Here is an 18580-nt window from a genome sequence, read left to right as displayed (position 1 = left end):
TCTACTTTAACTATCTCTCTCAAACTCAGAAAAATACTGTAAGATCTTTAAAGATTTTTTAAATGCTGAATAAATGAAAGTGTTTATACACTTTCCAGAAGCTGCGTGTGTAAATGAGAAAGAAGAAAAGAAAAACACAATAACAGACATGTCATGACGAGTTTTAGATGTACTACTATCACAGGAGGGATGTAAAAGAATGGGTTAGTAAACCCACAGTAAGCCAAATAAAAATGAAGGTTTACTCTCCCCAAGTGCTACTTCTCTTTCTCTAGAGTAAAACCGCAAGCTGTCTCTTGCATGCAGCCCTGCTTCACTTCAAGGCCTCACTTAGAGAAGCATACTCTTATTAGCCCACATCAGCCCAAACTAAAATGGATGGTGAGTGAATCTCTGTAGACAGCAGAACCGACCGAGCACAGTGCAAGATGCCTCCTGGCTCAACACGTCCACTATGCCGTCAGTTTCCAACAGTCTTGTAGAAGAATTCACACTGCAGAAAGCTGAGAAGACCACTTTAAGTCTGGGGCCTAAAAGGGCACAGTCTCTAAACCAGTTAGCTAGGGACAGTTTTTAATTTGCTCAAAGCCAGGGTCCAATGGTGTTGCTTCAAGAGTGACTATGCCAGGCTAAGAGCTCGAACTTGGGAGCCCCCGCTGCCTGGTTTGAGTCCCACCTCTGCCCTTCCCAGCTGCGAAACCCCAGCTGTCATTTAACTCAGCCGTGGCAGTTTTCTAGCTTGCATGTTGGGAATAAGCCTCCGAACACCATCGTGAGGGTGAAGTAGACTCAGAGGTGAACTAGTCAGAGGCCTAGAAACTGGCAGCCATTGAGTTGAGGAGCTGATTATCATCAGCGTAATACTTGTTACGAAAATTTCCATCATTATCTAATCATACTTAATTGACTTCATTAACAACAACAACAACAAAAAAGAGCTGGGGAGCTAGTCCAGTGGCAGGTAGAGCACTTGCTTTGCCTGCTCAAGGCCCGACTGGCATTCCTGGGTTCAATCCTGGCACCTCCGCCAACAGGCAACGCCCACAGTCAAAAGCGAAAGCACTCGAGTTTGACTTGTATTATTCTATATTCTGGCATTGTATATAAGTTTCCATGTTTAGCAATGAAATGGAAATACTGCAATGGCTTAACTGTGTTCTTTCTCATACTCATAAGTTTTTTTTTTTCTGTTTTGTTTTTTAAATGCTATTGGACTCTGGGTCTGACTTTCTGCTTAGTTTTCTGAAAGGATTCATTGAAAACCCCACGTTGGCTGGGAGGCTGCTGCCACTCACCTTCCCAACAGCCAGTGTGGGAGATGACAGTGAGTGGCATCCATTTGGTTTCAGTTTGCCAATACACAAGCGCCTCATTGTACAGCAAAGGGCAAAGGCTCTCAGCGATCTAAAGGCGCTCTGTTCTTGCTCCTGGAGTTTGGGTCTCTTTTTAGCTCACCTGTATTACATTTCCTCCCTCCACAACACCACCTCCCAATCTATGGTGACTCTCCAAATGAGTCCCAGTTACTAATTTTTAAACATAATACTACACAGCTGAGTTAGTCTTCTGTCTTATTTCAGCTAGCCCAAACAAACACCTTAGACTGGCTGACCCAAGCAACAGGAATTTATTGTCTCTTTTTTTTTTCTAGCAGCTGAGGCGCCCCCAGGACCAAGTTCTCAGCTAAACTGATTCCAGCAAGAGTCTCTTCGTGGATACAAGATGGCCCCTTTCTCAAGTACGTCACAAGGCTCCAGTATTTCTTCTTCCTATATGTCAGTTTGAACTAGGGTCTCATCTTTCTGACTTCACTTAACTGTGAGATTCCTCACAGATCCTAGCTCCAAAGTTAGGGCTTCCACATTTAAATTTGGGGTGAGGCAAACATTCATTCAGTCCACAGAAGTCTTCTAACCATACAAAAACAAAACTCAAAATTCAAACCCATAATAGTTATAGTTACATTCCATTTTTTTTCTATTCATATGTAGAAAACTGCCAAGTAACGGGGCATGGTAGTACATGCCTGTACCATAAGTACTCAGGGTAGAGGCAGGAGAATTGCTGCAAGTTCAGGGACAGCCTGAGATACACGGCAAGGGAAAAAGAGTCTCAAACCTTGTCTCAAAAAGAATATGTGTGTGTGTGTATATGTGTGTGTGTGTGTACACACATACATAATTTAGTTTTTTAACTCTCACAACAAGCTCACCTGGGTTCAATTCCCAACACCCACATCAAATAAAAATAAATAAATCTTTAGACTAACAGTTCCACATTTCTCTTAAGACACAATAAACATAACACATGGCAGAGGGACTTTTAAGACTGATCCGTTCCAAAAAGAATTCCATCTGTTTAAATAGACCCCAGTGGAATGCTGACTTCCAGAAGGCATGTGTAAGTATGCAAGCAGCCAAACCTCTCATAATCACCCCAGTAGCAGCCATTCCTCAGAAAAGTGGGCAGCAAGTTCCAGATCATCCCTAGAAAAACAAGCCTGCAAAAGATGTTGGAGCCTAAGATTTTGAAACCCTTACACTTGACAACCCGTCCATGCCAAGGGAGGGGAAACGCATGCCAAGCCTGGCAGCTCAGGGGTGCCAGAATGAAACCAGAACACAGGGCCCTTAACTACAGGCCAGGGAGCCAGCAACCACAGTTCCACATGGCACCAAGTCCCAGGTGCTCCAAACATCAAAGCAGGAATAGCGTTCTCCATCTCCTGGCAAGGACCAGGAGCCCCATCAGGCAGCAGCAAGGAAGACCAGAAATCAGCTCTCCTTCCTGGAGACTCCCAGTGGTGACAATATAGAAATCAGGGACCACTGCTTCCCCTCCCCGGCACATTTTGGCTTCTCTATTTTCCCCCCAAATGATGGCTACTTGGTGGGGACACGTTTCTCCACTCATTCATTTCTCCCTGGTGATGGAAATGCGTAGAAATCCCTCTTCTCTCACATCATCTGGCGTCTGCTCCTCCATCCTCGTGGCCTTGGCAGTAGCCAAGAATCTGAACAGCACATGTTCAAGCATAGCAGGCGTCTCGCACCAGCAGCTTTGAGAGAGAGAACAGGCGAATCGATCGTAAAAAAGCTAAGTTGCAGTGCCGTAAAGCGGTCCTCTGGGATCCGGCTGGCTTTATAGGTTCTGTAAAGCCGTCTCACATGTGGGGACACATCACTTTAGAGGCACATTTTTTAACATTCACTAGCAGTCACAATTTTTACGAGGGATCTGCCTGGCACGCCTTTAATTTGCTCAAGGTTGTACCCTACGGAACGCTCTCAGCCCTCTGGGGTGACTAAACAGGCTTTTCTTCTTAGTCTCGGAAAGGGATGAATTTCGCACTTGCTGTTCCGTCTCACAAGGCAGAGCGATCTGAACATCTGCCAGGTTAGTAAGGCCCTCAGCAGCCATTCTCGGTACTATCAAATTTCAGCCTAATCCGACTAGAGCTAGAACTTCGAAAAGACAGGCCAAGGTAAATTAAAGTTCACGTCAGAAAAGTTTAACTTCCTAGTTGCTCTCCTAGCCCTGTATTGTCTTTTAGCAAAATTAAAGGGTTGGGGGGAATCTCTTCATAGGTGATGGGGCATGTCATGAACCTTCAAAAATCTCTACTGCATATTAAGTACATAGCCATTTATTAAAGTTTTGTTGCATTTATTTAACGTGTGTGAAAGAATACGCATGCCAGCGTGAATGCTTGGAGGTCAGAGGACAGCCTGTGGGAGTTGGTTTTCTCTTTCCACTCTGGGGGACCCTCAGATCAAACTCGGAGCAGAGTTGGAGGCCAGAACCCTCAGTCATCTTACAAGCTCGCTCCCCCAAACCTCAGGTTTTTTTTTTTTTGGTTTGGTTGTTTTACATATATCTATGCATATATACATATACACACACATATATGTATATATACATATACACACATATGTATATATACATATATACACATATACATACACACACATTATATATATATACATACATACATACATACACACACACACACACACACACACACACACATATACACACATCATTCCAGGCGGGGCTTGAACTTGCAATCCTCTTGCCTTGGCCTTCCAAGTAACAGGATTATACAAGTGTGCAACTACACTCAGTTTTTTGTAATTTTAATAAAATAATTTATGTTCCTGTTTGCTTCCTGCAGCTGTGATAAACACCACTACTGAAAGCAACCTGAGGAGGAAACAATATTTCCTCTTAACCTTCCAGGTCTGGCAAGGACTTGAGGCAGGAATGGAAGCAGAGCCCATGGAGGAGGACCGCTTGCTGGTTTGTTCCCAGGTTTCATGCTACCTTTCTTCTGCATCCCAGGCCTGCCTGCCTCAATATGCCCACATTGTCCGGGTTCCTCCTACATCAATTAGCAACCAAGAAAACACACCATAGACGTGCCCTCGAGCCAATCTGATGAAAGCAATTCCTTAATTGAGGCTCCTTCTTCCCAGGTGTGTCAAATTGACAACCGAGGTTATCCCAGTATTTACAACAGCTAGCCATTGAACAGTTACACACCCATGCTTCTGATAGCCTGGAAGTTTATGCGCATCAGCTACTCCCCAAAGCAGCTTTGCGCTGCTCAAAGGTAGGGCTGTGTTGCCTCTCCATCTCCCCATCTTTCCTGAGCAGGCTTTTGCACAACAAAAAGCTAGCTGCCTCAGTGACATAGTGAATTCGTTCTAAAACCAGATGGTCTTTCTGCTTTCTGCCAAGCCCAGTTTTAGACACAAATAATACATAAACGGCCGCATAAAGAGTATAGTTGAGTCTTTTTGTTCTTACCAGAGCCGGACACACGCCTGATCCTCTGAGGTGATAAGGCCCTGTCAGAGCCTAGGATTCTGCTGTCATTCTTCCTCCTCAGGCAGGAGACAGCAGGCCCCACTTTGGCTTTGAGACCCGTTGCTTTCCTCAGGCTGCAGGGGTCGGGCTTGGAAATATTTCTTCCTGGGGTGCTGGCCGTTTTGGGTGCAGAACCCTGTGAGAAAACCAGAAGATTTCAGTCTCGTGCTTCTTTACCCTGTGGTGTCCGCCTTGTGACAGAAACCTTCCGTCTCGATGGCTGTGCCAGAGAAGTAATTAATTACCATTTTTACTATGAACGGCTGACTTTAATTTGTCCTGATCTATCTTCAGGCACATTAGTAGAACTGATCTCCAAGGCTTGGGGTTGACTTCAGCAACACTGTTCTGTCCTCTGGGTAGCAAGTACTCAGACAGTTCCCCCTAGCTGCCTGGCTATTCTTGCTTTGGTACCTTTCAAGGCCAGGCTTCACGGGACTGCAGCTTGGGTTTGTTCTCTTCCCTCACCATGGACTCATCCTACATAGCTTGTCTGCTGTTTCATCTGTGACTGATGTAACTTTCCCAGCCAACACTTTCCCCTCCGGCTGCCCCTGTACTTCATTTCTGTCTGCGTCTTCCCGCTGAGATCTTTCTACTCAGTAAGAACAACAACGATTCTATTATTGTTGGCATTCACTAACACAGAGCCCTTACACTATCCAGAATACCATTCTAACTTTTTAATTTTTAGCTCGCTTACAGAATAGTGAGTTTTATGGCATACATAATATGGCAGCTTCTACAGTTACATCTTAGCCACATTTTACTGGAGCTAACCCTTATCTTCAACCTCTTCCTCCTCCAAAATTTGCCTTCTACTTCATGTCACATGTATGTGCATGTGTGTGTATACACCTACACATATGTACTTAATCTAGCACACAAGACAAAATGTGATTTTTTTTTGTCATCTCTGTCACCCTTTAATTCCAACTTTTAGTCCTCTTCTTCGTCCCAGACAATTTTCAAGGTGTGCGTGCATTTGCATGTACACACACATATATACTACACGGGACAGACAAATTCTGTGTCTGAAAGAAACCACGTTGTGTCTCCAAGTCTGACTTGTTTAACTCAACAGGATGATTTCTGGTTCTACCTGTTCTCCAATAAGTGACAATTTCACTCATTTTTATGGATGAATAGAGTTTCGTTTGTGTATAATCTGCTCCTCTGCTGGCAGGCTTCTAGGCTTGCTCTGTGTCTGGCCACTGTGAATAGTGAAGCAGTAAGCATGGATGTTTGGATGTCTCTGTGGTGAGGCTGACTTAGATCCCCTCAGGTGTAACTCCAGGTGAAGTATAGGTAGTACTACGGCGCTCTCCAGTCTAAATTCTAAACCCATTATCAACTAATTTAAATCTGTTTAATAACCCAGTAAGATTATCTGTCATACCCTGTGGTAGTGTGAATGTAATTGGCTGGCTGCCATAGCTTGGTAGGGAGTAGTCTTATTGACATAGACGCGGCTTTGTTGGGGGAAGTGTGTCACTGTGGGTGGACTTTGAGGTCTCCTATGCTCAAACTAGGTCTGGTTCAGTGCACTTCCTATTTGCAGATCAAGATGTAGGACTCTCAGCTCCTTCTCTAGCACCATGTCTGCCTGCAGGCCACCAGAACCTTCCATGACGATAATGGACTAAACCTCTGAACTGTAAGCCACCCTAATTAAATGATTTCCTTTATAAGAATTATCGTGGTCATATTATCTCTTGAAAGCAATAGAAACCCTAACTAAAACATACCACATTTTAAGGAATAACATAAACTTTTAAAAATTAAGCCGGTTTAACCTATCTCACAATTTACACCCCTATCTGCTATTAACACACCCGGGTGCCCATCTTAAACAAAGAAAGCCGTGTTTGTCTTTGCTTCCTTTCTTACCTCTTAAATTCACTTTTTTTTACCTGCCTTTGTATAACAGCCAGGCTCGTTTTTCAAAAGGATTACTGAATTTATGTCTGGCCTCACCAGCCTCCGCTGCTGCTTCTACCCGCTTCTACAAAAACGTAGATATTTTTCTGTCCTGTGAGCCATCTACCAAATTATGACATGGAGACTATTAATTATGAAAACCCAGCCTATAGCTTAGACTTGTTCCTAGCTATCGCTCATAACTTAAATTAGCCCATTTATATCAATCTATGTGCCATCACATGGCATTACTGCTCTTCTGTCTTGCACCTCCTGTTTCCTCTCCATGTCTCCTTGGCATCTCTTGTGCACCTAGATTCTCCTGCTCTTCCTTTGTCTTCCTGGAAGTCCCGCCTATCCTTTCACGCCTAACTATTGGCCACTCAGCTCTCAGTTAAACCAATCAGAAGGCACCTTGGTAAAGACACCATCACAGTGTACAAATATTCTACCAGACTCTTCTGAAACCACATCAAACCATGCAGGATGTGGCAGCCCCTGCCATTGTCTTCCTTGCGTTCCCCACTCCCATCACAACCTCTACCTGGCCATCCCCTGCATCAGAATACCTTCCTATGGTTCTTTATCTTTACACTTGGTGTTTTCTCTACCCCGAATGCAGGCCCCATATGTTATGGCAAGTGACCAAGTGGCATTTTCATAAGAAGTTTCCCTTGATAATCTTCCTAATTGCCACCACCCGTCCTCATCTCCTGTAACACGGCAACCTGATTACACTCGGGACTCAGAACTTAGGCCCTGGTGGCTTATTTTCTGACAGTCCCACTGGACTGGATAACACATTTGGACCAACGCTGTCTCTCTTTACACCCCTAACAAGCGCTGTATATTTTGGCATACACAGTAGGTGCCTAACCAATGTTTCCACTGTAGAGATAAGGACATAGGAGCCTTACTCCAAGTACAAATTCTAACACTATAAACTGCGATTTCCTTCTCTCTTTACATAGAGAGAAGCTGCGTCTCATAGAGGGGTCACTTTGCAGTGAATTATGGAGCCACAAAATTTAAAATTATCCAAACCGCATGCTCTGAAGTTCAGGTTTGCATATCCCCTACCGTGACCCTCCTTTGTCTAATCACAGCTGCTTGTTTCCCACAGATATGTAAAGTCCCACACTGATGGCTGTTGAATCCATACACTAGGTGAACGCAGTACTAATCTAATAGCTAGTGTCGCAAAAGAACGGCTGCAGGTCACACTGACGCTGGAGAGCGACAGAATCCTCTACCCAGAGAAACTTACTTTTTTTTTGAAGATTTCGTTATGAATAAAATGTTCTGCCTGCATGTATTCCTTGCACGCCAAAAGAGGGTACCAGATCCCATTACAGATGGTTGTTAGCTGCCATGTGGGTGCTGGGAATTGAACTTGACCTCTGGAAGAGCCATCTCTCCAACCTGAGAAACTTCCTTTTATAAAGTAAACAAACTTCTCTTCAGTGTATGGGAGTGAACCATCCACAGATCATTTATTTACTTTCAGAGCCCACATTCTGAAAAATTTGAGGTTTGTGAGGCATAGGGGACCTGAATTTGAGCATCTGTTTCTTTCACAACTGTGTGAGCTTGAGACACACCCTCTGAAGTACGACCATAGGTAACAACTGCCCTGCTGTTGCTGGGAAGAACAATGGGCATTACTGAGCATCACTGGGACAATTAGACGAAAGCCTTTAAGAAAGGCACACGGGCCCATCTTTCCTATATGTAAGAGCATGCTAGCTTGAACACATAACCTCTGCAATGGGCAACCACTTCTAACCCTCTATAGTGGTCTTCAATCACTTCTTCTAAATAAAAACCTTCCTAAAGTTTCAGGTAAACCCAGATCACCAAACAGCAGTAAGGTGGAAGGCAACCTTGAGTAAATTACTTTAGCTGAAGACTGAGACCAACAGTGTATGTGAGCGCGCGCACACACACACACACACACACACTCAAACCATACCATCCTTCTACAGCAGGAACTGGGAACTGCTGAACTGAATAACAAGATGAAACACCAGTACACATTCTACAATCAGCCACACCTGGGGCTATGATGGTCCGTCAGTCTGACCTCTTCACACCCTCCCTTCCTAAGGCTAGAACTGTGTTGGGGTTGAATTAGACAAATCGGAGGACCCTACTGTAAGTAAGACAGGGTCACAGAAGCATAACTCTTTATTCTAGAAGATAAAGTGCCAGCCATGAGACTGTGGGACAGTCCTTACAGCCTTATAACGCGTTTCATATCTAATCCTAAGATCTCACTGTGACATTGCTAACGTGCAAGCTACTGGAATCCGGCTTCCCTGATGATTCTATGGCCTCACCTCAACACCACATCATGGGCCTGCAGCTACCAAATTGGAAATATAAGGAAATAAAACCAAACTGCTCTGGTTTTAGAATGCCATAAGCAGTTTATGTTCAAAGACCAATGTTCAGGAAACTTTACGCTAGTTTTTTTCTAGTACTGGGGGTCTACAAGTTAGTAAATGTCTCTCAAAGCTAAGCACGCTAGTTCATAACTAATCATAGCATTAAGGGTGCTAAGCAAGAAAATCTCAAATTCAAGGCTAGCTTGCACTACTACTACCTACTGAATTCAAAACCATGCTGGCTGCCATGTTGATACCTGAATTCTCCATAAGTTAAAAAAAGTATATTGGTTCTTTGCATATCTATAAACACTTGTCTAAGCTGGGCAGTGGTGGCAGATGCCTTTAATCCCAGCACTCAGGAGGCAGAGGCAGGCAGATATCTGTGAGTTCAAGGCCAGCCTGATCTGCAGAGTTAGTTTGCAAGACAGCTAGAGCTGTTACAGAGAAACCCTGGCTCAAAAAGCCAGAAACACCTATCTACAATTGAGTTTATTTTAATTTTAACTGGATAAAGTTCTAAACGATCTGAATTTCCTCAATTAGACATAAACAGAACTTAAAAGGTCTGTGTTCTGAAACAATACACAAACCCATTGGATTAGAAATCCCTGTGGCATTCCATCCTTAACAGAATTATTGCTATAAAGGCAAACATCTGTAAACATCTGTAAACTGACCAGGTCAAGAGTATCTCCAGTTTATCATCTAGACATCCCCTGCGTGACCTGCTAAGTGACCTGAAACAAAACGAACTCAAGTCTGTTCCATTCCTCCTACACAGGAGTCCCCAATGATGTCTATCTTCCTCCTCTGCACACAGATCCGTTCTCGGTCCAGAGGACAAGCATTCCAAGGGCGGACCATGTGGGGCTGAAAATACACCTAAGTTTCCACTGCCAAAAATAGACTGAGGGCACACAGTCCCAACAGCAGCCTGGCATGTGCTTTGAAAACTAGTTTTATCATATCATTGTCAAAAAAAACATGCATATATGTGTTTAAAGAAAAATAACCTTTGAACTGCGCATGATGCAGCATTGATTTCTTAAGTGACGCTGTTTAGTCCTGTTCACGGTTTGACAGGTACTGTTGAAGACATTTTGCCTTATTTATTATGTATGGATTTGTTTCTTTCATGCATTAAAAATCCATGCAAAATGGGTCACGGGGGACCTTACACACCCGCCTGCCCAAATCCTTTCCCCTCTGGCTGTGGCAATGTTACCAGACCTGTGTCAAACAGCTGGCTGCAGTAGACTCAAATGTGGGAGATTAGGCTCAGCTCCCAAAACTGCTTCCCCAACAAGACACCAGGAGCGGTTTTTATGTTGATATGTTCACCAGCACTCCATAGCCATTTCTTAAATGTGGTTTGCATGCTTATACCTTTTTCTTTTTGGAAAGAAAATAAAATATAGCCTAATGTCAGCTGCTTCACTTCAAATACCTAATATAGCAAAACATCAACCTTTTCTTTGAAAACACTATCAAAAGGAAAGGCCATGTTTAAGAAAACACTAGAACTAAGTTTTTCACTATGCAAGGTTGTTATATTTTGACCCATCAACTCTCTATACTGGATGACAGGACAAAGAATACATGAATAGGAATCATGAGCCAAGCTTAGTGATATTATTGTCAATTAATAGGCAACATAGTGCTAATACACCAGCTTTCTTCATTCCTAGAAGCAGACAGCGGCATCCACTCACCACGAACGGGGGCTTGCATTCTGAAGTCTCGTTGGTGGTTGGCTTTCCCAGCTCTTGTTTTTCCATTGGAGCCTCGCAGTCTTTTTCACCCTTTTCAGGGCTAATCCGATCGATGTGGGAAACAAACGTTACTTCCAAACACTCTGAACTTTTCATTTTCCCTGGGAGAATGCCTTTGATCTTCTGGAAAAACGCAGCTACGGACCCAGTCTCGCTTGCTGCGTGAGAAGACGCTGAAGTCTTGTCAACATCCTCCCGGTTCGATTTCGCGGCAGATGTTGTTCTTGGAACCCTGAGCGGAGCGTTTTTAGAATGAGTTGAAACATGCAGAGCCTGGCTGGTAATGAGTTTATTAAACTGTTGCTTGTCTGTCTTGTTAATTACGATCTCTGCCTTTTTGTCTGCATTCAAATCGGATCTCGGTTTTCTGTTCATAGCCGTCAACTGTTTAGAAGGCACTGGTGGGGCTGAGGAGACCCCAGTAATCTGAGGCTTGGGTGTACCGTTCATTGCAGAAGCATCTTTGGGTTGCAACACTGATCTGGATATAACTTTGGCCTTAATGTTCTTGAAGTTTGGTCTTGGGTAACTTATAATTTCTGTTTTCCTAACTTTGCTGCTTACAGTGGCATTTGTTTTGGTAGCCGATTTTCCCAGATTAGGCTTTGGCGCATTCACGGGTGCCCCTTTCAAGTTTGGTGCGGTCTCGGAATCACTTGGACCTTTCTCCATGAGATTGCACCTCTCTGTCGCATCAACAGGGGAAAGCGTAAGGCTTACGCTGGGAGTGTCCTGAACTGGTGTTGACGTGCAAATTGTATTATTTGTGCTAATGGCTCTACCATTTCCATCCCAAGCCATCTCACACAGTGAAAACCTCTGCCCTGGGACACTTGTTAGGGTCAGCTCTTCAGCACTCTTTTGGATTTCTGAGTTGTCATGAGAGGCGGCGTGCAAGTCTTCGGTCATAGTGACTTTACACTCGGAGTCCAGGGCGCTGGTTTTACTTTTATTAAAAGCTGGCACCAGTGAAGGGCATTCATCACCAACATGACGGTTGGACAGTGTTCCTCTCAGATTTTGGCCCATTTCCTGTTGACCATATGAGCAGTGTGAATGAGTCTCACTGTTTGGTTCATCTTCAGATACACAATGGAACTCCTGTAATACAGACCCACTGGGAACCTCCATGCCATCAGAAACTGGTGTCACAGCTTGGATCTCTTTGTCTCCAATGAGTCCTTGCTCTGGCCCATCTGGGTACTCTTTGGTGACATTTCCTAAAGACTCCCGGCACGGAATTCCAAGGTCTGCACCATCAGTTTGCATGGGCACATCAGAACACACCGTGTAGGTTGTGTTTAGAGCCTCTGGGGGCGGGGCTCGAAGCTTTTCAAAGCCCTCGCTGTTATGAGTTCCTCTCACATGCATCTCAGAGGGCTGGGGTGATGTCCACATGGGGCAGGACAGCAGCGTGTTTCCACCCCCCACACTCGTTGGCGACAGACCTCCAGGAGCATGGAAAGGCTGACCCCGTTCAATAGAATGGCGTGCTATACTGGTGCAGTTAGTTGCGTCCAATTTCATGTCAAATGTCTGTTTTAGCTCCAAAGGGGCAGCAGAGTCTACACAGTCGAGACCATCATCAGACTTGCACACACCGGACAGAGAGGGCTCAAACCTCTCTGCCTGGGGTGCCTCTAGGGAATCCAATTTACTATGCATGTTCTGGGGCATCATCGTACTGAGTGCAGAGGGCTGATGGGTAGGATCGCTATGCAGTGCAAACCCGGGCTTACTAATGAAACCACTTGAAGGTTCTGGGTAATCAATTGCTTCTACACGCTGATGGCTTAAAGAAACACTTTCACTGCCGTCCACGGCAGGATCCCTCTCATGGTCCACCACCATGTCATCCGGGTTAGCAGCGTTCCAATCCTCGGGACTCGCTGAAGGGCGCCCTGTAGATGGTGACTTGGTGTCGTATTCAGATGTGTCCCCGTTTTGATCCCTGATAAATACACAATACAATTCATCTTCTGTCTTGCCTGAATTATCATCATTCATCCTGAATATGAACGTTAAACCTCTGCCATTTTATAGTCTCTTTGAATCCTTTGAAATTGGAAAGTGAATGTAAAAAAAAAAAAAAAAAAAAAAAGGTCTCGCTCCCTCCCTATCGCTTTCCAGCTTGGTTCCAGGATGGCAACCTTGGAGTCTTTGAAGTTGAAATGACTTGTTCCCTGAAAGAAAGAAAACATTTAATTCAAATAAATGTTAGAAAGATGTGCAGATCATCCTTAGTTTAGGTCACTGTCTTCACACCAGCAACCTGAACTGCCCATGTGGGGATTCATGCTATCATTGGGGAACCTACCATTCGCATTATTATTGATGGGTGGTTAAATGTCTATTAACCACGTATGAGACCACCCAGTACCAAAGGAGTCTGACCTTGAATAGAAAAATGGCATCTTCCCCATCCGTCTCAATAGCCACATACAAGTTTCATCTTCCCATTACATCTCTTCATGACGCCCCAACTTTCAGAGTCCTTCTCTCTAAGTACCCACAACTCACAGTCTTACACCAGATACATCAAGTCCTCATCTGTTGCTCATTCCACCCCTTCTTGTTTAAAGAAACCTGAGAGTAGAGAGATTCTCACCCATTCAGTTTAATTTAGAAAAAGATTCTGTCGCAGCATAAATTCTGATATAAATCTTGAGGTCTTAGTTTCACCTGGAGGACTCAAAGACCTGTCATTACGATGCTTTAAAATGGCGGGGGGAAAAAACAGCTATTCTAGAGCTTCCTGTGAATTCTTCATAAACTCACTAACAAACTCTGCAAATTTATAAACAATGATAGTCTTGTTGAAGTGGTGACCCATACCTACAATCCCCGTACTTGGGAGGCTGAAACAGTTAGGATTGCCAAAAATCTGCAGATAGCTTGGGCTACACAGCAAGTCTGAGGCTAGCCAGAGCTAAACAGTGATACCCCGTTTCAGGGAGGGAGGGGAGGCAAGATGACTGCACCGGTGAGGAAAGTCCACATCGAGTGTTAAATCATAATGTCAGAGTTTGCCAGACTGGAGTGGGCAAGGCTAAGCACTGTTTTGTGCTCATTTTTTTAAACTTCTGAGTTAAATAAATTACAACAAAAAAGACAAGGGATCAAGTGTCAAAAGACACTTCTTGGAGCCTGGAAGCTAGAAGGCAATAAAGCAAAGTCTGCACAGTTCAGGGGGGACCATGGTCAGGCCACATGGCCAGTGCCTATTGTCTAAGCTATGGGAGAGAGAGGCATTACTCTCCCAAAAGCCCAAGGCTAGTTTTGATAAAGAGACCTATTTCAAAATGATAAATGATAGATGCTAGATTAAACAGATAAGAAACACATAGTTGGTATGAATAAAGAGATTTTTAGACAACTCAATGCCATACCCCACTTTCCATGTTGTCTCAGAAAACTGAGAAATGGAGAAGACTCAATTCACCACAACGAGGTGATCAAGTTAGAAGTACCCTCAAACATAAGGAACCCAAAGAAGTGCCTCAGTGACTACCAAGCTTCACAGTAGTCCACAGGCAACAGGCAGTCAAGAAGGTCCAGCAGGGAGACCTCTAGGGCAAAGGTATAGGGAAAGTTGTGATACATTAGAAATTGAATGGAAATCATGTACAGCCTTTGAAGAACATGATCATTTCTGCAGTATATGTAAACAGAGCAGGTATCAGTCTTAAGAGAAAGCAAACAGGTCAGGCAGTGGTGGCACAAGCCTTTAAATCCCAACACTGGGGAGGCAGAGACAGGCGAGATCTCTGTGAGTTCATGGCCAGATGTTACACAGAGAAACCCTACCTCCAAAAAGCAAACAGACAGAGCGAATGAACAGCTGTGGAAGAAAACAGACTAGCCCACTAATGTTACCATTGGCAGACTAAAGCAAACAGTGGGCTATCACTGAAATGTTCCCAGGTTAAAGTCAAGCTTTCATAACTAATACTAAGTCTCCATATCATTATTGGGGAGTTGGAGCTCCCACAAAGGAAAGTCTGACTACATTTCAGAAAGCTTGCAATAGGCCAGCCTGGGCTACACTGTGAAACAGTCTCAAAAAGCAAAGTTCATCTCTAAGAAGAGATGAAAACATGATAATATGCACAGTTGTGCTCATGGGTAGAAATAAACACATTCTGTCTTCAACACAGTGAAAACACAATATGCAGCAGAGAAAGGACAGAGAGTAACCAACTTCAAAGCTGCTCTTGTGTAGAATTCTCTTAAAGACAAAGTGGTCCTTCTTCTCATCTGTGGATTCATTTACACGGCTTCAGTTACCCATGGGCAGCCTTGATTGAGAAAGCCTACATGGGAAAAAATCCCAGAAATGCACAATTCGTAAGTGTTGGGTAACTTAACACAGTACATGGTTTCACCTGTTCTGTTCTGACCATTGGGCTCTTACTACACCTACCTGATAAAGTAGCCTTTACCCTAAGTTTCTATGTAGAGGAAGTAAGTGATATCTAGACAGCTGGGAACCACTTGCAGGCTTCAGTTATGTCCCACAAGTCTTGGGATGCAGCCCTAACAGACAGATGGACAACTATCCTTACCTTCCTAAATTCTGCGCTTACAATAGAGAAGAGTTTTCTGTTCAATGGTGACACCGAGTCTTTACTCACTCCTGCTTTCTCTACTTAAGATTACCTTACCAAATGACACTCCCATTTTCTTTAAACATTTTATTTTAGGGGTGTGTGGGAGGGTTATGTGTGGGTATGCCTATGTAAACCCATAAGGAAACAAAACCCAGACTTACTCATGTTTGGCAAGCACTTTAGGACTAACTACACCCCAGCCAAGAAGTGACTTCTAAAAAAAAAAATCAATCATTGATTGAAACAGGTCAATATTTCAAAGCCACTGACCCTCAGGGCTAGAAAAGGAACTCAAAAGTGATCCATAGAATTCTAACGCTAATCCAACAAATTCATGCTCTTTTAGTCCACAATAAAACAAATCTCTGTGCACTTCAGGGAATGTATGATGTTCCAGACATTTCTTACTTCTGTCTAGACATTCCCTGTGCAGAGTCATAAAACACACTAATGACCTTTATATGTAAATTCCAGTTAGATTCAAATACAGAAAACTGTCGAGTAAAAGTGAAAAGAAGCAAATTGTCATGCAGAAGTTGCAGAGGTTATCCTGGATTGCTGAGGTTATCCTGGATTGCTTAGGTTTGCGTAGGTTACCCAATCAGCCAGCAGAGCCCAGGGCCCACCTTTCTCATTCCTCCGTCTTGCGTGACCTTAATCATGCATGGTCTTGCATGATATCCATGTTTCATGGGACAGGGTGGCAGCACGTACAAAAACTGCTTTCTGACCCCTGATCCTAACAGCAGTGGCCGGCTATGCTTGCTGAGACGGCAAACTGGGAAATAGCCAGCAATACTGGTTGGCTACACCTGGCAAGAGAGTCTGCATAACCACACAGGAGGAGAAAATGGAAACTGAGGAACCAACAGCCATCTCTTGGTTTTCTCTCAGGCCTAGGGCTCTGCACCCAGAGAGCATTGTTCTTCACTCATAATTAAGGCTGGTGTCCGGCATTCCCCGATAGGTTTGAGTTTGCACACTTGAGTCTCCAGCTTGTGTCACCATTTTGGGAGACTGTAAACTCTTCAATCCATTTTAAAAAATCTATCTATCTATCTATCTATCTATCTATCTATCTATCTATCTATCTATCTATCTGTACAGTCTTCTGCTTGCACATATACCTGCAGGCCAGAAGAGGGCACCAGATCTCATTATGGATGGCTGTGAGCCACCTTATGCTTGCTGGGAATTGAACTCAGGGCCTCAGGAAGAGCAGCCAGTGTTAACTGCTGAGCCATCTCTCCAGCCCCCTTCAGTGATTAATTAATGGTAGTTTTGCTTTTAGATCTTAGAGCAAAATCTGTATTCAGTCAAAAATGTAAAAAGATATGAGTACTATTGTTTCATAATACAATTAGTAACACTCTTTAAAGCATGTGTTTGATATCTGCCATGTGCTGGCCATGATTAGGCTCCATAGAGGCTAGCACTGTGTGGGCAATAGATGAGGCATATTTTTTATTATTATTAATTATTATTATTATTTTATGTTTGTGCTATAATATATGATATTATATGTTAGACAATTAGCTAAATTGCTTGGTAGGAAAACATCCACATGCCACTGGAGAACAGACCACATGAGGGGATGCCGATCTGCCAAAGTCAGGGGAAAGTATAGAGGATTTTTCCAGTGGAGGGCAGCCAGGCAGGGCAGGCGGAGGAATCACACAGGAGAAGATCCAAAGTGCAGGGGAGGCTGGAATGTCTAGAGAAAGAAGCTTCATGAGGCAGGGGCAGGAAAGGGGGCAGTCGTGGGGGCAGCTCAGGGTTCAGATTCTATTTATACGCTCCAAAGTCGGGAAGACAGACGCTGACACCCAGCTTTGCTGAGGTGTGGACCGGGTTCTACTGGAGACAAGCAGCAAGCAGGAAGCGGTCGGAATGGAGTGGACAAAGCGCCGGAGAGAGAACGCAGACAAAAACCCAGACACGCTCACAGGGCGCACCACTGTGTAATCTGCACCACACAGGAGACAGCATGGCACACAAGTGCCCAGTAAATGTCTGTTCAATTAAACATTATTTTAAAGGATTACTTCACTTATATTAATATTTAAAGAAGGAAGTCACAGAAGATAGTGTGGGAAAGCTGCATAAATAATCCATCATGCTCGGGGCTGGTACAGAAAAGATGTCAAACATTAGTGTAAACTAGAAGAAACATGTTGTTCCCTTTTCTTTCTAGAAACCAATATACAAGTTTAGGACCTGACTGTGTAACACTGTGTAACTGACTAGCTACAGCAGGGAGGACATTGGTCCTGCCCTCAAGGCCTGTGACAGACTTTATTGACTCCCCATGGAAGGCCTCACCCTCTGAGAAGTGGATGGGGGTGGGGTGGGGAGAAAGTGGGGGGAGTGGGAAGACAGGAGGGAGAGGGAACTGGGATTGGTATGTAAAATGAGATTGTTTTAAAAATAATGAAAAAGCAATACAACTGAAAGATTTACTACCCACATCACACAAAGCTTGAAGAATGCCAGCGAGATCTGGGTGGAAATGAATAATGCCTTAAAACAGAGACTGATACAATTTCACCATTCAAAGGAAAACAATGCACTTCATTGTAAAACACAAATTTGCCAGGTTTAGGGGCACACACCTTTTAATCCCTGGCACTCAGGAGGCAGAGGCAGGCAGATGTCCAAGTTTGAGCCCAGCCAGTTCTACAGATATTCAGGACAGCCAGGGATACACAGAGAAACCCTGTCTTATAAATAAATAAATAAATGAGGCTGTTTCTGGTCAAGATTGTGTATTTTTAAAAAGTGCAGGGAGGAGAAACAGCGGTCAGGATGTATTGTATGTAAAAAGAACAAATACAAATTAAGAATTTTTAAGTTGAAAATATAACAAAAATGTCAGAAACTCTATTCACACCATGATTTAAAAAAAAATTGAAACTACCTCAACAAAAGCCGGGAGGTGGTGGCGCACGCCTTTAATCCCAGCACTCGGAAGGCAGAGGCAGGCGGATCTCTGTGAGTTCGACCAGCCTGGTCTACAAGA

The 18580-nt window shown here is 43.9% G+C and overlaps 1 protein-coding gene across 2 annotated transcripts in view; it reads right to left on the bottom strand.

The window, feature by feature from the left end:
* Mtus1 (microtubule associated scaffold protein 1) overlaps window positions 1–18580 on the bottom strand; it is a 134212-nt gene that overhangs the window by 80533 nt on the left and 35099 nt on the right. For both annotated transcript variants that reach the window (XM_038324589.1, XM_038324587.1), the window contains exons 2-3: window positions 10892–13134; window positions 4810–5005 (exon numbers count right to left, since the gene is read on the bottom strand). In XM_038324589.1, the coding sequence (XP_038180517.1) occupies window positions 4810–5005; window positions 10892–12958 (2263 nt within the window). In that variant the 5' untranslated portion in view covers window positions 12959–13134. The remainder of the gene's footprint in view (window positions 1–4809; window positions 5006–10891; window positions 13135–18580) is intronic.

Source organism: Arvicola amphibius, chromosome 4 (genome assembly GCF_903992535.2).
Source record: "Arvicola amphibius chromosome 4, mArvAmp1.2, whole genome shotgun sequence".
NCBI classification, from domain to species: domain Eukaryota; kingdom Metazoa; phylum Chordata; class Mammalia; order Rodentia; family Cricetidae; genus Arvicola; species Arvicola amphibius.
The sequence above is the reverse complement of the archived record's forward strand: the minus strand, read 5'-3'. Positions and strand labels throughout refer to the sequence as shown.